Source organism: Drosophila navojoa, chromosome 3 (assembly GCF_054131105.1).
Source record: "Drosophila navojoa isolate 15081-1374.11 chromosome 3, UAZ_NAV_1.0, whole genome shotgun sequence".
In the NCBI taxonomy this organism is placed as follows: Eukaryota; Metazoa; Arthropoda; class Insecta; order Diptera; family Drosophilidae; genus Drosophila; species Drosophila navojoa.
The window spans coordinates 19,317,970-19,336,520 of record NC_142891.1 but is presented as its reverse complement, the minus strand read 5'-3'; the positions used below and the strand labels follow the sequence as shown (position 1 = coordinate 19,336,520).

At 37.3% G+C, this 18,551-nt stretch overlaps 2 protein-coding genes across 7 annotated transcripts in view; one reads left to right on the top strand and one right to left on the bottom strand.

The window, feature by feature from the left end:
- Window positions 1-18,551, bottom strand: part of Sema1a (semaphorin 1a) — a 148,768-nt gene that overhangs the window by 103,100 nt on the left and 27,117 nt on the right. The gene's annotated exons all lie outside the window — the stretch shown is intronic.
- Window positions 8,562-8,983, top strand: LOC115563636 (bomanin Short 3). Its single transcript, XM_030386935.2, has 2 exons — window positions 8,562-8,710; window positions 8,776-8,983. The coding sequence occupies exons 1-2, from the start codon at window positions 8,659-8,661 to the stop codon at window positions 8,847-8,849; spliced, it is 126 nt and encodes a 41-aa protein (XP_030242795.1). The 5' UTR covers window positions 8,562-8,658; the 3' UTR covers window positions 8,850-8,983.

The following is an 18,551-nucleotide window of genomic DNA, read 5'->3' as shown; positions in this document are numbered from 1 at the left end:
ATGATATAAATTCAACATTTTTACTGCAAATAAAATTATAGTTAAATTTTTAGTCATGAAATACTTTAAAATAATTATTTGGTTGTGTGTCCATTTCAAAACTCCAGTTTTAAAATTTATTTCATGAACTATATTTTAATTATAATAAAATATTTGTAGGGAACTCGATTGTCATACGTTGCTGAAATTTATAAATTTTATTTTATTTATTTATATATTGTTTTATTTATAAATCAACGATTTTTCTATTATTTCAATTTATTTTCCATTTTATCAGCAGAGCATTTGATCGTCTTCAGCAAAATCTGAGAATTCACTTTGTAATATTTTTATTTTTCTATTCACAGCGTCTTTTTTCTATTTTATTCAGAGTCGACTTGCGTACATCTGATGTGACTGGGAATAACAATAATACTAACACCAACAACAACGCAGAGAGATGAATACTGATGACAGGCCGTGCCATAGACAATCAAAGAAATTTAGTCGCTCATGCTGAAAGATAAGTATTTCCGAATTGGCCTACGCTGGCGCACAGTGACAAACTAATATTTGAGGCAATTATAATAAAAAAAATAAAAACAAATAAAAAGACACAGATATAAAGTAAAACATAGCTTAGTTGACAGTTCACATTTATTTTTAAAGTGCTATAAAAGATAGCCCAGAGACCGCTTCAGCCAAGAGCTGCTCAAGCGCATACAAAGTCTTTCATAGTGCTCGTAAATTAAGCACAAGTGCGACTTTACAAGATGATAAAACTAAGCGTAATGCCACACAGAGCTGACAAACTGAAGGCCAGCATCAAGTCAAGGCAACTAACTCGAAATGAAGTAGCTAGTAAATCAGCAACGTTTAAAGTGCGGCACTTGATGCTAATTTATGGCACATTTATGGTTAGCACACACACACACAAACACATGCACAGTTAGGCACATGCATCACAATAAAGTAAGCCCAAAAATATGCAAGGCTTTAAGGTATTTGCGTCATATTTCTGTGCAGAAACAAAAGCCGTAGAACAAAAGGCCGAAAAAGTGAGGAAGTGAGGAAAAAACAAAAAACCAACGAAACTCAACTGATTAAAAAAATTGGAAAACATCGTCAGCGTCAACTGAACAAATATTCGCCCATTGTACTTGACTATTGTATTTGTGAGAGAGAGAGAGAGACAGGGGGAAATTGGGGGTTTATGTGGATTGTGGGCCGGCATAAAGCGTTGACAATGGCCGTTGGCCAAGAGACTTTTTTTTTGTTGTCAGTCGGCAAAAATATTTTTGGGCCGTGCATCACGAATGTCAAATGTATTTTACTGTTTTTGCTGTTGTTGTAATCTGCAGAAACAGACAACAAAACGCGACACAAAACACAGAACTGAGCTGCTACTGGGAGTTATCTATAGTTATTTGCTGCGCATAGAGCTCATGTATCTTCTACACGGCCTTTGTTCCATTTCCGGCCAGGCCGGTCAACAGTCACGGGTTCGCTCAACTACAAAATAGCAAACGTCCTGAGCTCACAAAAGCTCAGAAAAAAAGAGAAGAGCAAAATGTTATACCAGTTCTGGCATCTATGTGCACATATTATCTATGTATGTGCTGCATCTCTTCTGTTTGCATGTGTGTTTTTGTGCTTGTGTGTGTGTGTGTGAGTGGCAACTGAATCACCTTGCTTAGTGACCGCCACTAAGCTCGCACTTATGTCCAATTCTGTGGTTTCCACTGACATTACAAGCACTTCTCATGTCATCAGAGAATTTTTGGCCCAAAAGAGAGAAATTATATACAGTATAGAGAAGTGTGAATACTCTCGAAGTGCCATGAAACATAGTTTAAAGTATCCAACATATTAAATAAATAAATAAATAATAATAAACTTAAAAAAAAAATTTTAAATGGTTTATTAAACATATTGAAAAATAACATAAAATATTTATCACATTTACACAAATAGCTTTTCCCATCTTTTCCTTATTTTTATGACTTAAGCTATATAGTAAAAAAACATTATACCCTGATTTCCCATTTTCAATGGGTTCAGGGTATAACAACACAACTTATTCATAGTCTCGCGAATCCCATTTAATTCTGCTATATATTCAATATAACTTGCCAACAATAAGGCATAAGCTATTACGACCTCCAATTGCAACAGCAGGTTCCTAAATATTAAGCCTATCGATTTCATATACATAAATATATGTATATACATATATTTATATTTGTATCTTCCTCTTTTATTTTTAATTGTCAGAAATCATATAAATGTTTTATGCTCCAAGAAATATGCTTCGCAGTGTGTATCAAGCTTTTTGACAAAATCAAAATACATTCTGCACACACAGTCGGACATACACTTAATAGTTTTTCATTCATATTTATCCTACTCCGCCCTCCTTGCTCTCCACACTCTATACTCGCTAGCACATTTGTCTTTCGCCCAGGCAGCTTTTGTCTGCAATATTTCAAAATAATTTCTGCCAACTCTCTGTTCTATGTGCCATAAATTGCACAAAACGGAAATGCTAGCCGAGCCAGCAGCCAGCAGCCAGTAGCCACAAAAGCAACAACTAGTACAACTCGAAAAACAATAGCAATAACAACGACAACAACAACAGCTGGAAGAACATGGTCAGTCCGAGTGTTTAGAGTGGACATAAAGCAGTTGCTACATCACCCATTATAATCCCTATCTCTCGGCACTCTCTCTAGGCACTACTCATAATTTTCAACTTTATTGACGACGACCATCAGTGGCTGAGTTGTGGCTGGCCAGCTGTTGAGGAGAGGATATCGCTCTTCTATTACGGTGGCCTTATGTTTGCTGAGCTGCAATTGTTCTTCTCTTGTGCGGAAATACTGGTATTTGTTGTTCCCTTCTTGTAGAGTCAGGAAAGGGCTGTGGAATGTGTTAATCTGGCTGTGGGAGATGGGCTCAATAGAGCATAAACAACATATGATAATATGATACAGTGTTTGCTACAAAACTTTTATTTATTTCATTTAAATTTATAGCAAATAAATAAATGTAAAAACGAGTTTTAATGTCCCAATGGAGAGCAAATAGTCATTTGAATGCAATGCACAACAAATATAAATTGTTGGCATACTTGTAAATATTCAACTTTTCTCGAAAAGGGCGAAAACCCGAAGCGTTGAAGCATTGTCAACATATTTTTCTTTTAATGGTTAAATAAACAATGCAAGCATTGACACATTTACATTTATCTTATTTGAAATGCAGCACACACTAAATGCATTAAACCAAACAAATATTCAGCTCGTTTCAACAGCTGGTCAACCTCTTTCTGCATTTTTCCCAAACATTTTAATAGCTGAGCTATTTTTTGTATCTCAATTAAAACATTTACTTGCTTTCAATAGTTCATCAATCATCTAGGCATCTAGGCAGGGGTCATCAGGGGACGAAGCCCACCGGAAAACATAGAACAAATGCCAAGTGCCAAATGCCAAATGCGAAAACAGCAAAAATTCAAGGAAATGAAATTTAGTTCACTGCAACATTTTTGAGGTTGGCGCACAGACAAAAGGCATTGAACCAGAGCCACATCTAGGCAGTCATCAATTATAGGTAGAATACACAGACAGATAAACATATATAGATATATACGTATGTACGAATGCATGCAGCAGTGTGGAATGTATGTACTAAACTGACATGCAAAAAGAAAATCTTATTGATTTACAGTTCTGTATCTGTATCTGTATCTGTATCTGTATTTGTATCTGTATCTGTATCTGTATCTGTATCTGTATCTGTATCTGTATCTGTATCTGTATCTGTATCTGTATCTGTATCTGTATCTGTATCTGTATCTGTATCTGTATCTGTATCTGTATCTGTATCTGTATCTGTATCTGTATCTGTATCTGTATCTGTATCTGTATCTGTATCTGTATCTGTATCTGTATCTGTATCTGTATCTGTATCTGTATCTGTATCTGTATCTGTATCTGTATCTGTATCTGTATCTGTATCTGTATCTGTATCTGTATCTGTATCTGTATCTGTATCTGTATCTGTATCTGTATCTGTATCTGTATCTGTATCTGTATCTGTATCTGTATCTGTATCTGTATCTGTATCTGTATCTGTATCTGTATCTGTATCTGTATCTGTATCTGTGAGTGGATATCCTACTCTCTTGCTCTACATTTTTGTCTATGCCAGCATTTTTGAAAAGCAAATATAGAAAAACATAATTTCAATGTGAGCTCAAATGACTCTCAGCAGGTGAATTGCTCTGAAAGCTTTGATATTCGAGGCACACTCTGGCAAGCATTGCACAATTGAATACTTTTATGTTTTGCCACATTTAACTATAGATGCTCAACAGCTGATCAAACAATAAAAACTGTTGCATATATATACACATATACATATACTTCTATTCGAATATCTGGCAATTAAATGAAAGTGTTTGGCATAGGAATGAACTCTTATCGGCTGTCGTTAGGCAATAAACATAAACTGTTTGGATTTGCACTTTGAATAAAAACTTTCAAATGCATATTTCGTTAAGTTTTCCCATTTGATACACTGTTTGCTAGTGTACGGTATTTGTAATTCATTAAAAAATTCAATTGCAGTTTGAAACTGTTTTACTACTGTTTGGATTGTGGATGCATTTAAGAAATTCGATTGCTTAGAGATTAGTTATCTAATGATTATTGTAATACTATTATCGCAAAACTCTAGTAATTTACATAGTTTTCATTAATATACCACAATGTACATCTTTATGACAAAGAACCTCTTTCTAAATCTATCTAAAATATAATTTTACATAAAACTAGAGCTTGAATAAGTTCCCAAAAAAAAAAATGTACTTTGTAATACCGTTTCCAAATATGATTGGTCGCTGCAGCTGCTGTCGCTTGAGTTGAATGTCATGCAAAAACTCAATAAATTTTGCGCAAACGATTTATCATGAGGTTGATTACGAAAATGCAGACAGAAACACACACACACAGACACACACACACACACGTACATAGATGGGCCAACACAGTTGCATGCATAAAATAATATAGGAATATTATAATAGACATGGCATACAAAAGCGCCATTGCCATTTTTCACATGTCAGGGCATTGATTTGCAGTTGTTACACAAAATGGCGCCGGCAAGAGAACCGTTAGTAACCCACTAATGGATTGTTGCCAGTCATTGTGTGTCTGCATGTGAATTAGTGTGTGTGTGTGTGTGTATAATGGATGCTTTTGGGATCATTGATGCGCTTAAAAGCGGGCGTTACCTTTCCACCTTGCCTCATGGTATCAAAGGTTACAACTGAATTAACATAAATTGTGCCGTGAAAATTGACAACAGTGCATTTTGGATTTAGATTTGTGTGTATATGCATGTATATATATATATATATATATATATATATATATATATATATATATATATATATATAAATTTACCAAAGGGCACGCGGAGTTGTGTGGGGTAAGGGCGCTCATAAGCCTTTTACGAGCACCTCAAATTGAGCCATTAACTGTCGCCGGCTTTGATTTACGCTTGGTTTAAGGAGGCGTGGCCTGGACATGGCTGCACTGTGATAACAATTTGAATTTCAATTAATTTATTAATATTTTATAATCGACTTGTGTTACGGTCTACAAACGTGATTTGCATATCAAGTTGTGCAGAAATTGATGAGCAGTTATTTCAACAATCTCCTGCTGCTGTGTGTGTGTGTGTGTGAGTGTTATTAACTGCATATTGTCAGAGCTTGCAACGTTTCTTGAATTTAATTTACTGCAAAACCAAACACATTTAACCGTCTCACAGCAAGTAAATTAATTTACTTCATTGTCCGCCTACACTGGCAGGATATTGGATTGGTTCACAGCATAATTTGATCAAAGGGCTAACAGCATTTCATAAATTTCACCATCAATCCGATAGAAGCATTTATCATCGTTCACTTCTCACAATTTCTCAAATCAAATCTCAGATTTATTATCCAATCGTCTTAAGCTAATGGATGGCAAAATATCCAAGATAAGTTCATTGAGTTATTTATGCATATTAATATAAGATTTAAGTACAGGCTAAGTTTTTATTTCTTACAGATTATTGTGTGTGCTTCAAAACTGTTTAAGGAATGCATATGGGCAAAGAATTATTAGTAAATTAAATATTAAGTTGATAATATACAATATATATATGTCGAGTCTAAGACAAGAAGCTGCAAAATAGAATTCTCTAAAACATAAACAAGTTTCATACTGAAATTTAACGTGAAATTTTTGTTTAGCAATTACTTAAATCATTCCAACTTGCTTTTTCTCTGAGCTGACATGAATTTCCTTGAATAGAAGTAACTTTCAGCTTTAAGACTTGTCTTTAACGTTGACATTGAATATAAATATGATAAGACTATATAACTAATGAACTACTCACATATATATGGACTGCATACATACATGTGTTAAGGCTAGATTTTTTGGGCTGATCAGATACATATATGTCTGCTCGACGCACCCCAAATGTCACCTTGCACAATCTAGAATCTACTTTTAATACTCTCTGTTTCTCTCTCTCTCTCTCTTTCTCTCTGCACATTGTTGGACATTAACAAAATATCATCATTAGTAAACATATTCGTTTTAGGTTTTCCTGACTTCCCCTATCAACATCTTTCCGGCAGGCGCCACATCCTGCTCTATGCAGTTCAAGCGTAAACGAATTTAGCTTATCGAAAGCATCCGATTTCAAATAATTCTCTGAGCAATGCCAAACACAATCAGTGCAGCGCTCTTTAAGGCTATGTAATGCTAAACAAAACGAAATAGAAATCAAAATGAAAATGGAAATGGGAAAGAGTGTTTTGGGAATGCACAAGAGGTGAATACGCAAACATAAATCAATTCATCATCAATTCGAAGTTTTGTGTTTTTTTTTCCTCTCTCTCTCTCTCTCTCTCTCGCTTTCTCTCTCTCTCTTTCTCTCTCCCTCTTTCATTTTATTTCCAAAACGTATCGACAATTCCTTGTTCTGTTGTTTGCAAAGCGAATGCCAAGTGAACTTGGAGCATTTTTCAATTTTGCGAACTCTCCTCCCTTTCGCTCTCTTCTCCTGACTATGCAGCAATAAACGTAATTCGTGAAAATCAAGCGGGAAATGTACAACAGCAAAAAAATGAAGAAAATATAGAGTACAGCGGAATGGATGCAGGTGAACAGAGGACAGAGGCGCTGCCATGGCAGGTGGCCGAATGATAAATGCACAAAAATTTACCAACTTCAGAATCAGCAAGAGTTCCACTGCCGCGAATGTGGGCGTGGTCTGCCTGCACTCTGCCAGTGCATTTTTGTTTAATTTTTTGTTGTATTTCATTTTCTTTCGTTTTTCTTTTTTTTTGTCTTCGTTTTCACTGCTTTGCTTTGCACCTTTTGTTATTATTTGGTGCGACAGGAGCCGCGGCAAGGACACGCGTAGCTCAGCAATTTTTTACATTCGCGCTGCTGCCGCTGCTGCTGCTGCTGCAATTCCATTGTGTCTTCTTTGCCAGCAGCAGCGAAGCATTCTTGGAGAGTTTTTAATTTATTTTACTTTCCGCTGTGTCTTGTTCGCTCTCCTCAGTCAGGTTTTCCACTGCTTTTCCCCAACACTTTTTTTTTTTTTGTCTTTTTTTCGTCCATAAAGCGTCAATTCGTAATGCAATTTATGTGCATACAAATGAGATATCTGCACGAAACTTTTTATTTCAAATTCATGTTGGGTTTATTCAAATATGGACGCCATTCCTCACAGTGCATATAAGGTTTTTCATTAGTGGCAATTGTGCCGCATAAGCTCCATATGCACGCAGTGGCATGCTACGACTATTTACATGCAATCAAATGGGCGTGAAAATGGTATGAACTAACGACATGTGAATTCAATAGAATTTTTTTTTTTTTTATTTTTAAATGTTTTTTAGGGCTTTCCACGATTAAATAAATCAAAACATTCAACTACTTATTTTACCACAACATTCAGAGAATTGTAATTGATTAACCAACTCTAGACAAGGTGATAAATAGCTAAGCATAGCATAGCTGAAGATTGATTACAATCAATATGAATTGAAACGCATTTATTGAATTCCTCGTTACAATTCGCAATTTGCAATGCTAATTTGATAACAACAAACTTAGTTGGAACTTATGCAAATGTCAATTACGCTGCAACGTGCGCCGGTTAGTTAATTGAAAATGTCATAAAGCGAGTTTTTTTTTTTTTGCATTCTGTATTTCTAAAGAAAAGCCGGCGAATCAAAGTTTATTGCCTTATGCGCCGAGTACGTAAAAGCCAGTTTTCAATCAGTAACAACAACAACAATAACAACACTTCGAGACTCGGCTTCCATATAATATGATTTTAACACGCTGTTACTAGACAAATGAGCTTATCGCCGTATTTGCCCAACGTCTCAAATGAACTGGGGAATTCACGTTCTGGACACCGTCAACTGAAAGAGGGGGTAATCCCGTCTGATAATCGCTGCGTTTTCCCCCACTGTTGCCGTAGCAGCAAATGCGCTTCCGATGATCTGCGTATAAAAGCTCACGGCACTGGGCTAAACAGCATCAGTTCAGCTTCACTTCCACAAGCAGCAAGCTAATTAACTAACTAAACAAAATGAAATTCCTATCAGTTGCCTTTCTGCTCGGTCTGCTGGCTCTGGCTAGTGGTAAGTACTACAAGTACTACAAAATTAACTGCAAGAGAAAAACTAATCAATTTTATATTCAACAGCCACGCCTCTTAATCCTGGCAATGTGATCATCAATGGTGATTGCCGAGTCTGCAATGTGCGCGGTGGCAAATGAGAAACTGTTCGAACTTTAACTGGAATATCTCGTTTATATGGATTACAGTCAACTATATGCGCATTAACAACAATAAATATGAACAATAAATATTTGATATATAGCAAATCAAATAAATATAATTACTTAAAATAGATCAGAATGCATTCGAATATACTCGATGTGCTTTACTTTGACTCATGTCAACTGATAACAATTTCTATTTATTTATTTTTTTTCTTTTTTATATACTCTTTTACACTTCGAATAGGGTATACCAGTTCTATGATGTAATCCATGGAATTTCATTCATTTCTAGGTCTTTAACTGCTAGGAAATTCAAATATTTTCTTCTTTGACAATCTAAGACGTTTTTTCATTCATCTTTCAAGTCCTTTTTATAAATTTTGTATTCAAATATTCTCCCTACTTATATGAGAAAGGGGTATTAAGTAGTTATACAGGTTATTCAGCATTTTACCGTTTTTTTTTTTTTCATTTTCAATTTAATCTTTTCCGTTTTTCTACAACATTTGACCCCAATAAAAAAGTCATTCGAATAAATTCACAATACGAAATGGAAATTGACATTTCAAGGCATTTCCATTCATAAACACACACACACACATATATATATATTAAAGTGCAAAGCTGCGCTCTTTACAAATGCATTAAGCTCTCCGCCATGAAATTAATATGAACAAGTTTAATTGGAAATGCAGTGTCAGGGCATTATTGACAAGACAATATTCGCAATATACGCTGCTTAATGCCACCAACATATTTTCATGGCCGACCCGTAATGCTGCCCCCTTCCCCACCCCCCCCCCCCCCCCCCCCCCCCCCCTCTCGCAATATTCCCGCATTGATTTGTCGCTGCATTTTACACTCAGTGCCAATAATTTCATATCAAACAGCCTGCGGCTCTTGCCACATAGTTGCTGGCGGCTGTTGTAATTGTGTTTTATTGTCTGGATTAAGCAGCATAATGCGCACTTATTATGCACATAACTGTAATGTCAATACGCAGTCAACCCCCACCACCCACCTGCCCGGGCACGTGTAAAGCACGTTTCCGTAAGTGTTGCTGTCATTTATGGAACTCTCGACTGCCCCGCCTTCCCGCCTTCTTATATATAATTAATTTCAGCTGATTTATTAGCCTTTTTTAATGTCTCGCGTACCGACAGTGCAGTGGTCCAACACCCACACATACAGGGCGCCTCGCTGAGATGTGCGTAATTAATACTATATGTTTTAAATATTCCGTTTAAATAATATTAATTATATAAATGAAATTATAATTTCATTATTGCCGGCTTGACAATTTGCCCGCTGAAACGAAACTTATTTAAGTGCACATAAATCTTAATTTGTTTTTTTTTTTCTTTTTGCGGCGACGACGCATCCATTCTCTGATTAAAAATGTATAATAACATCAAGTGCCGGGGCAAACGCAATTTCCCATTGCTTTGCAAAATGTTGCGGCATCATAAGCCAGAAACCAATATGATAAAAATTAATGCAAATATTCACTTCAATTTAATGCCACAAGTCGAGTATTATAAAATTGTCATCAATTGCTTAACGAGACAGCTCTCTGGCTATAAACATTTTATAGTCTTGTTCCACGTCGACATAAACTAGTTTTTGGATTTGCAAACAATTTTGTCTAGAAACCTAGCCGCCACTCATTGAATTACCATATTGATTAAATAGTAAATTTTCAACTATATATATACTTAAAACCTTTAATAGAAGCCTTGAATATTGTTCCTCCCATTGAATTTCGTAATGTAAGAGATATTTACCTGAAATAAAAGAAATACACGAATTTTAGTTTATATATTTTTTTCGACTTAAATAAATAATATATAATACATAAATAGATTGTTGGAAGCTCCCAAGCTTTTGTTTATTTATTTAGCTAGATTATTATTTAAAATTGCAAATGGCAATGCCTACGCGTTATATAAAAAAAAATAAAAAAAAGGGAAATATTTACATAACAATTCTTTGACATTAAAAAAAAAAATAATAATAAAAGTTTAAATTGAGAAAGACTGTGTAATACATTACATATCTGCACTTCTATTACTGAGCACAGTAGGAAAACAAATACAAAGAATTTTCGAAATATATTAAACAGATATTGATATCTTATTGAATGCATCACCCCTTCACCGTGTCTCCTACATATTTGACAACTCATATCTATTTATTTCCAGCTTTCATTTCAAAATTCCTCAAATCCTGCACTCACATGAAGCCAAGCTGAAAATGCAGACTTATGTCTCCACAGCATGAAGCAGCAAATGCATTTCAATTGACCAACATAAACAACCAAATTTTCTTTTCAGTTTGCCACAAACAGGACCGCAAAAGGCTTGCCAACAACAACAACAACAACAACAAAAGGAACAAGTGAACTGAGCTTGGCTCTAGCCATCTATTTCAGCAATTGCAAAAGCCAACAACGAAAATCCTAAAATTTCAATAGCAAAAGAAGCCCAATGCGCATAATTTCAGTGCGGATGCAAGGCAGAGGGGAAACGAACAGTCAGGAACTGTAGTTTCAGGATTGCATTTCGTATTAGGATAGGGCCAACAGCAACAACGGCCAGAAAGAGAAAAAAAGAAGGAAAATAAGAGGAGGTGGCTGCAAACAAAATGGCGGCGGCACAGCAGGCGCTGCCAGGCCAGAAATGTGCCAAAATGTCAGAAATTCAGAGGGAAATCGGCGAAAAAACCAAGACAGAAGAAGAGAGCGAGCGAGAGAGAAAGAGAGAGAGAGAGAGGGCGAGTGTGAGAGGTGTTGAGAGTGGAACACCATGAAGCAAAGCATAAATTTTATTTAAGCCACGTCGCTTATCCATTCCTTTGCTGCATTTCACGTTGTGCTTTATCGCGTAATCTCGACAGCGCCCTGGCAACTGCTGCCCATTTTTTATGGCCTGATGATGATGTTAATGATGAGCGTGCTGATGCTGATGCAGCAGCAGCAGCAGCGGCAGCAGCAGCAGCGGCAGCAACTGACTTTGATGGTGCAAGCAATTTGCGCTGCAATTGTTTATGTGTTGGTCAACGTCAAAGGCCGTGCTTTTTAGCCGGCCAGCGCGTATTTTGTAAGCAATTTTCGGTTGCACTAATTACGGCTGTGCCGAAATGTTTTAAATGCGGCCTTCGCCTCAGTCAAAAGGATGCGGAAATGCTGCCAAAGGCATCCAGACAAAAGCACTTTACTGGCGCACTCCATGCTAACTGTCTCTCTCTCTCTCTCTCTCTCTCTCTCACTAGCACTCTCACTGTCTCCTTTTGACTACCGCGCCCAGTCGTTTTTAAATGGCGTCCCGTCGCCATTTTGTATTTAGAAATACAATGGCGCACGCGAAAGCGTTTTGCGGCAGCTTTGACGTTGACGCAGCAGACGCTCTGTGTCCTGCATATGCCGCTGCTCTTGCCTTATTCCCCATTGCCGCGTTGTCTGTTCTGTGCACTTCCGCACACTAGCACACACACACACACACACTGACTGTGTATATAGCGCTATAAAGTATGCAATAACATTTTATTGTAACAACTCGTTAAACGTAACAAAACAAAGCAAAAGAAACGCAACGAAACGAAAGGGGGCAAGAGATGTGAAGTATGGGCCAGCCAGCAGTAAACTGAGCAAAAAAGAACACGCCGACAGGCAGTCAAGGCATAAAGCCACTCATACAAAAAGAAAAAACCCTAACCCCAACTCAAACCCCTCGCTTGGCCCTTGCCTGTCCCTGTTTAGCATAAAATTTACTGCACCACGAACATTTGACGTTTACGTTGCCGTATGCCCCGTAAATCCTACTAATCAAATTTATTACCCACACACACACACACACTTGAGCACACTCTCTCACACACACACACACTTGGCAAGCGACCACAAGCGCAATTTCTCCTGCTGGGCAAGCTAAACCCGTACAGCCAGAGCTGTACCGCTCTAGAGCCAGACGGACGGACGGACATGCTCAGTCCGCTATTGCCAACGGCCAAGCTGGACAGCTGGACAGACTGGACAGCTGAACAGCTGGCCACTTCAAATGCTTGGCAATATGCATATTAAATTTAATTAGAGCGACGGTAAACATAAATTCAGGCACTGGAGTACAACGCTTGACGTTCAGCAGCCAGCAATGCAATGGACAAAGCAACAACAACTACACTGAGGTATTAAGAGACCAACAGCAGCAGGAGCAGCAGGAGCAGCAGGAGCAGCAGGAGCAGCAGCAGCAGCAGCAGCAGCAGCAGCGTCTGGCACCTTTTCATTTTACCAGGCAACTGCTTGCGTTCTGCTTCCTTCTACTCTTCTGCTTCTTCTCCTTCTTCTTTTTTTGTGAACCAAAAGCAATTTCGTCCTTTGGCTCGCAGTGGCTGAAGTGTTCAACTGGACCTGAAATGGGTTATTTTAGGTTAAAAAGTTATGAGTGTCTATCAAAAAATACAAGAAGCATATTTGAAGCCTACTTTACGAGCGGACTGCCAAAAATTATGATTCTCATTTAATAAATATGTTCATTTAATGAGATCAGCAGCGTGGTTAGCTGTCCAATGAAATGATTCAAGGGACTAGATAAGTTGAAAAGGGTCTATTGCATTCATATAAATATATATCTAATAGATTCTATTCTATTCTCGTATCACTCAGGCTACGCTAATCAAATCCATCTACTTATATATGCAAAAAGAAAAGTAGAAAATAAATACAAAATCCTAATCCATTAAAATTTGCAACACAAACTTTAGCTAACTTGATTTCATATAATTTGTCTAACTTTTTAATGTACTTTAAGTTTTGGAGCAGCCCTCGCTATAATGACCAGCAGCTGTGGAGTGTTATGACATCTACCTTGCCTCATCTCAAAGTTTATTCCACGAAACAATAAACAATCAAATTAAATGTGCACTTGCCTTTGTCCCTCTCTGTCTCTGTCTATGTGTATCTCTCGCTCTCTTCTTCTTACTCTTCTCTCCCACACAGTCCGAGAAATGATGTTAATGAAATTAATGCCAAGTTATAGTCAACTTTTGAGCAGCTGACTTACCTTGCGGATTATGTTTAACTTTTGTTGGAGAATCGCAACTTTTATTGCCCCTCAGGCAAATGCGACTTGAGAGCCGGGACTTTACGGTTTTTTATGCACTCCTTTGAGAAGAAGCCACTTCACGTTAGCCACTAAAAATGTTACGAAATAGTCACATACTCACACATACATATATGCAAAAGAGGCATTTCATTGGCGCATAAAGTAATTTTTTAATCCAAAACAACAGACTTTGGTTTGACAAGGGTATTTGAGGGCATGCCATGGACCTTTTGCTGGCCAACGTATCGTAATGGAACAAGAATACGAAGGCGACCTTTCATAACCTTTAAATGAGCACGCAGTTTGGCATTCACTCGAAATAACAATTTAATTATGAATATTCACAGTGTGTCTGTGTGTGTGCGTGTGTGTGTGTGTGTGTTTGTGTGTGTGTCGACAATACGCCAGTCAAATTCAAGGACAAATTATGGCATCAACTTTATGCTAGCCCCATCCCAGCCATGTGGCGTATCCAGTCTGCGCCTGTGGGATAAGCTAAGAGCTCATTAATGTCACATTCATGGCAAGCCCGTAAAAAGCATAAAGTGAGCCCTAAATTCTATCAGAGCACAGCAGTGCCAGCAGCCCGGGGACCCAAAACACTCACATACCATTTTAATAGAGTGCACAATACACACGCACACAAAGAGAGTGTGGGTGTGCGTGTGTGTGTGTGTGTGTGTGTGTGCTGGCCATGTTTGAGGTAATTAACAAAAATCCCCAAAAGCGGCAGTAAAATAATCAAAATTAGCCAAATATGCATTTGCCGCTGGGATCGTGCTTTGAGAGGCCTAGCATTATTTTATATTTTCGCCCCCACACAATTTCGGTAACAATTTATTTTAGTGCCACATTTTAGCATTCTTTGATAAGGTTTGCAAATATCAAATAAGGGGGAGAGCGAGAGAAAGAGAGAGAGAGAAAGCAGGCCTCACTAGTCCAATATTTATTGAAGCAGTGCGGTTTGGTGAAATGTGCTTTAAATAGGGTTTATTAAAGAGATGCGTTAAGTAGTTTGCGGTTTTTTTTTGAGTGTATTTGATAAGCTATAACAAATGTGTATTCCACTTGGAGCTATTGAGCAGTTAATTGTGCAGTCGGAGATGCTTAAGAGAATAGTTAATTTATAATAGTTAATTTATATCTAGATGAAGTTGATTTTATTTTATATATATAGCATATTTTTTGATCGCAGTTCTGGTTATTTGAGAGTCAAAACGTGAACAAATCTTTAAAAAATTATATCATGATTAAATCTTAAATTAAATAATCTATAAACAACATATAAAAACTGTAAAAAATAGTTCAATTAAACAGTTCAGACTATATTATGAATTAAACAATTTTATTTATTTATTTTTTATTTATTTTTTTTTTTTCATTTTTCCGAGTTAACAAATATATACTGAAGCATAAAGTTAAGTGTATAAAATAAAATGTGTATTTTTATAATATTTTCCTTGCTTCAAATGCCAGCAAATTGCAACACAGATCTACTCTTAGCACTCGGCGCTAATCTAATTAGCCACAATCTCTTTGTTATCGCATTGCGCATTCCATTTTAATGATTTACGCCGCCCTTGATTTATCAGCGATTTTTAACATACGATTTACAGGTTGAAAGCCGGCAATTTGAACCGTTTTGTCATAATTAAGCTGCATTCGTATGCGACAATGGCCAGCATTTCGCTTGTAATTATTGTCAACAAAAACACGATTTTATCTAAATCAATTTAATGAATGCCCATGGCCTACACCGAAATGCAGGCGCTACAAAATCCATCCCGCATGTGCAGTCAAACACCCAGCAGTCCCAGAAGCTAAAAATATACACAAACTCCCCTCAAAAGCAAACATCAGCAGACAGAGCGCGAAGAGAGAGAGAGAGAGAGAGAGAGCGAGCGAGAGGGAGAGATGGAGAGAAACGTGGTAGACAGACTGAGATACAGCAGGAGATAAGAGAAACAGAAACTCAAATTAAATTAAAATCTTTCAGTTTCAATTACGAGTTTTTGTACCACTTCAATTCCAACGTATAAAACACAAATTGCATTCAAAATGCATTAAAAGCAATTTGCACGAAAATTTGCATAAAAGTAAACGCTGACGAGCGAGACAGCTGCCAAGAGAAAGAGAGAGAGCAAGATACGGATAGAGGGAAACAAACCGAATTGGGAAATGGAATTGGTGGAAAGCAACGAAATTATACGCTATCAATTATAATGGCAATGACAAAAAGCAAAGGCAACACACACAAGGTGAAGATGAAGAGTTGCAGATGCTGCCCGAGGGCATCTAGAGGAGCGTGGCCATCAACGGGGTCTTGGGGAGTGCCCCCAGTGGGAATGGCTGCAACTCAGACAAATTGCATGTTGCATTGAAAATGCGCGCATGTGTTTGCGAAAATCCACACAAATTGGGAAGAGAAAAGGGCGAAATAACTGAAGGGATACCCTGTACAAATGAAGTCAAATGAACTAGCATGAACGTACTTGAGCATTTGTATTATAACATTAATGTTGGGGCTCTAACATTTGTATGTTAAGCACTTATGTTAACTGAAATGGTTTTTGGTAGAATGGTAATCTATCTATCATCTATATCTCAGATTAAATTCTATATCATTTCATTTTTCATCTACCTTGATCCACCATTTGTACCAACTTCACCTACAGGGTATTCAGCGATTGTGCACATGCAAAGGCAAACAAATATAAATATATAGAGCGAGTATGGGTTAGATCATTTGCCTTTCGGCTTATGCAGTATAAATACACAGAGATACAGCAACATCTACAGATGAGAATGCATACATATGTATGTATATAGGGAAAAGGCAACTGTGTGTTGGTTCCATCAACCATATCCAATGGGCCTTGTGCCCGAACAAAAGCGACGCTGTTGGTGGTGCGACACGGACACGCTTCAAAGGTGCAAGCGATTGCACTCAAGGCGTCAACCGGGCGCAAATGCCATACGTGCCCGTACCGCACCGCGCCGCACCGCACCCTGGACAGAAACGGCCAGACTGCAGACAGCAGATTGCAGTTGCAGTCAGCCCCGGCGCCAGGCGCAACATCGACACAGCGAACACGCCGTCTCCCCATTTGCTAGGCAAACAGCAACTGACAACGGCGACGTTGAAGGTGTTTGGATTTTCAGTAATGTGCTGTATGGACGGCGCCCTTACCGCACCGCGCCGCACTGCACCACCCAACCACCACTGGGACAGTGGCTTCATAGGGCATTGAATTATTGCCAGCTGCATGCAACAAATCAGCTACAAACTTCCCATTACAATTGCCGCAAAGCGTTTGCAATGCACTAAATGCAACCATGGAACAAATGCAAAATTTAAGATTTCAATTGCATTAAAATACTTAAGGGAGAACAATTCAAGGGATGCTTCAGCTTCGTTGCATAGGTGGAAACGTAGAGGAGTTCTCTAGCAAATTTAGAATATTTATTTCAACAGAATATCATGTTAGTTTAGGCCTTTGATAATCATATCAATTATTTATAGACAATTAAAGCTAAGCGCATTGAGCTTTGTCTGCATGGCATTTGAAATTTGAGTGCATTAAATAAATTAAAAATAAATTTTGCTATTAAGTGGAGGCTTTCAATAAATCCAATTATTTCAAAGCAAAGCGATTCAATTTTATTTTTATTGAAAAAAAAAAAAAAACTATATATTTATTTTTTATATGAATAATTGAAACTGACAAGAAGTTATATAAATTATAAATTATTTATATAAGTATAATAATACAATTTATTTATGCAAGAAGATGTAAGCAAAAGTATTTATATATTTAAATAAATATAAAATAAAGGTATAAATCTGCACGTATATTAATTGATATAAAGTAAATCTGTTCCTTTCTCTATACACAGAAATATATAGAAATAAATAAAAATTTCAGTTTGATTTTCCTTCTGGAAACGCTTTAACAATTTCACATTTTGCTTGCGGGCACAATAATCGGTTAATTGGAGCGTGAAATTAGCAATTTTATTGACTCACTGTGGAAAATTTATTGTTTCAGCCAGAGCACGCAACATGAGCAGTTTGCTTTAGTTAAGAATTGAGGCGGCCAGAAGCAGAAGTAAGTGAAAAGTTTTTCGCTTCAACTTTTGGCGTGGCTTAAACTTCAGCCAGAAAGAGAGGGGGAGAGCGAGTGAGAGAGAGTGGAAGTGAAAGAGCTAGCGAGTTATAAAGCACGTAAATTGGAATAGTTGGCAGAGTATGGAAACGCACTCCGATTGATTATTAAATCGGCTCTGAGGCATTCATGCATAATTTGCGAAATTTTCCCATACAGAGAAATGACAGACAGAAATATTTTTATTTTGGCGATTCACCCACATAAGTCTAAATGCATTTATTTCTCTTTCTTTTTTTTTTTCATTATTTTAAAAGCGGATTACAAAACATTTTCTATATGTGCCTGTGTATGTGTGTGTGTGCTTTTGGAGTGAGCGTCCCTATGCGATTGCCCGTCGGGCCTGTCGTTTCTAAAAAACATAAAAATACCTCCCAGCAATATTGAATTAAAAAATAAAGCGAAAGCCACCCCCCCAAGCAAATCAAGCC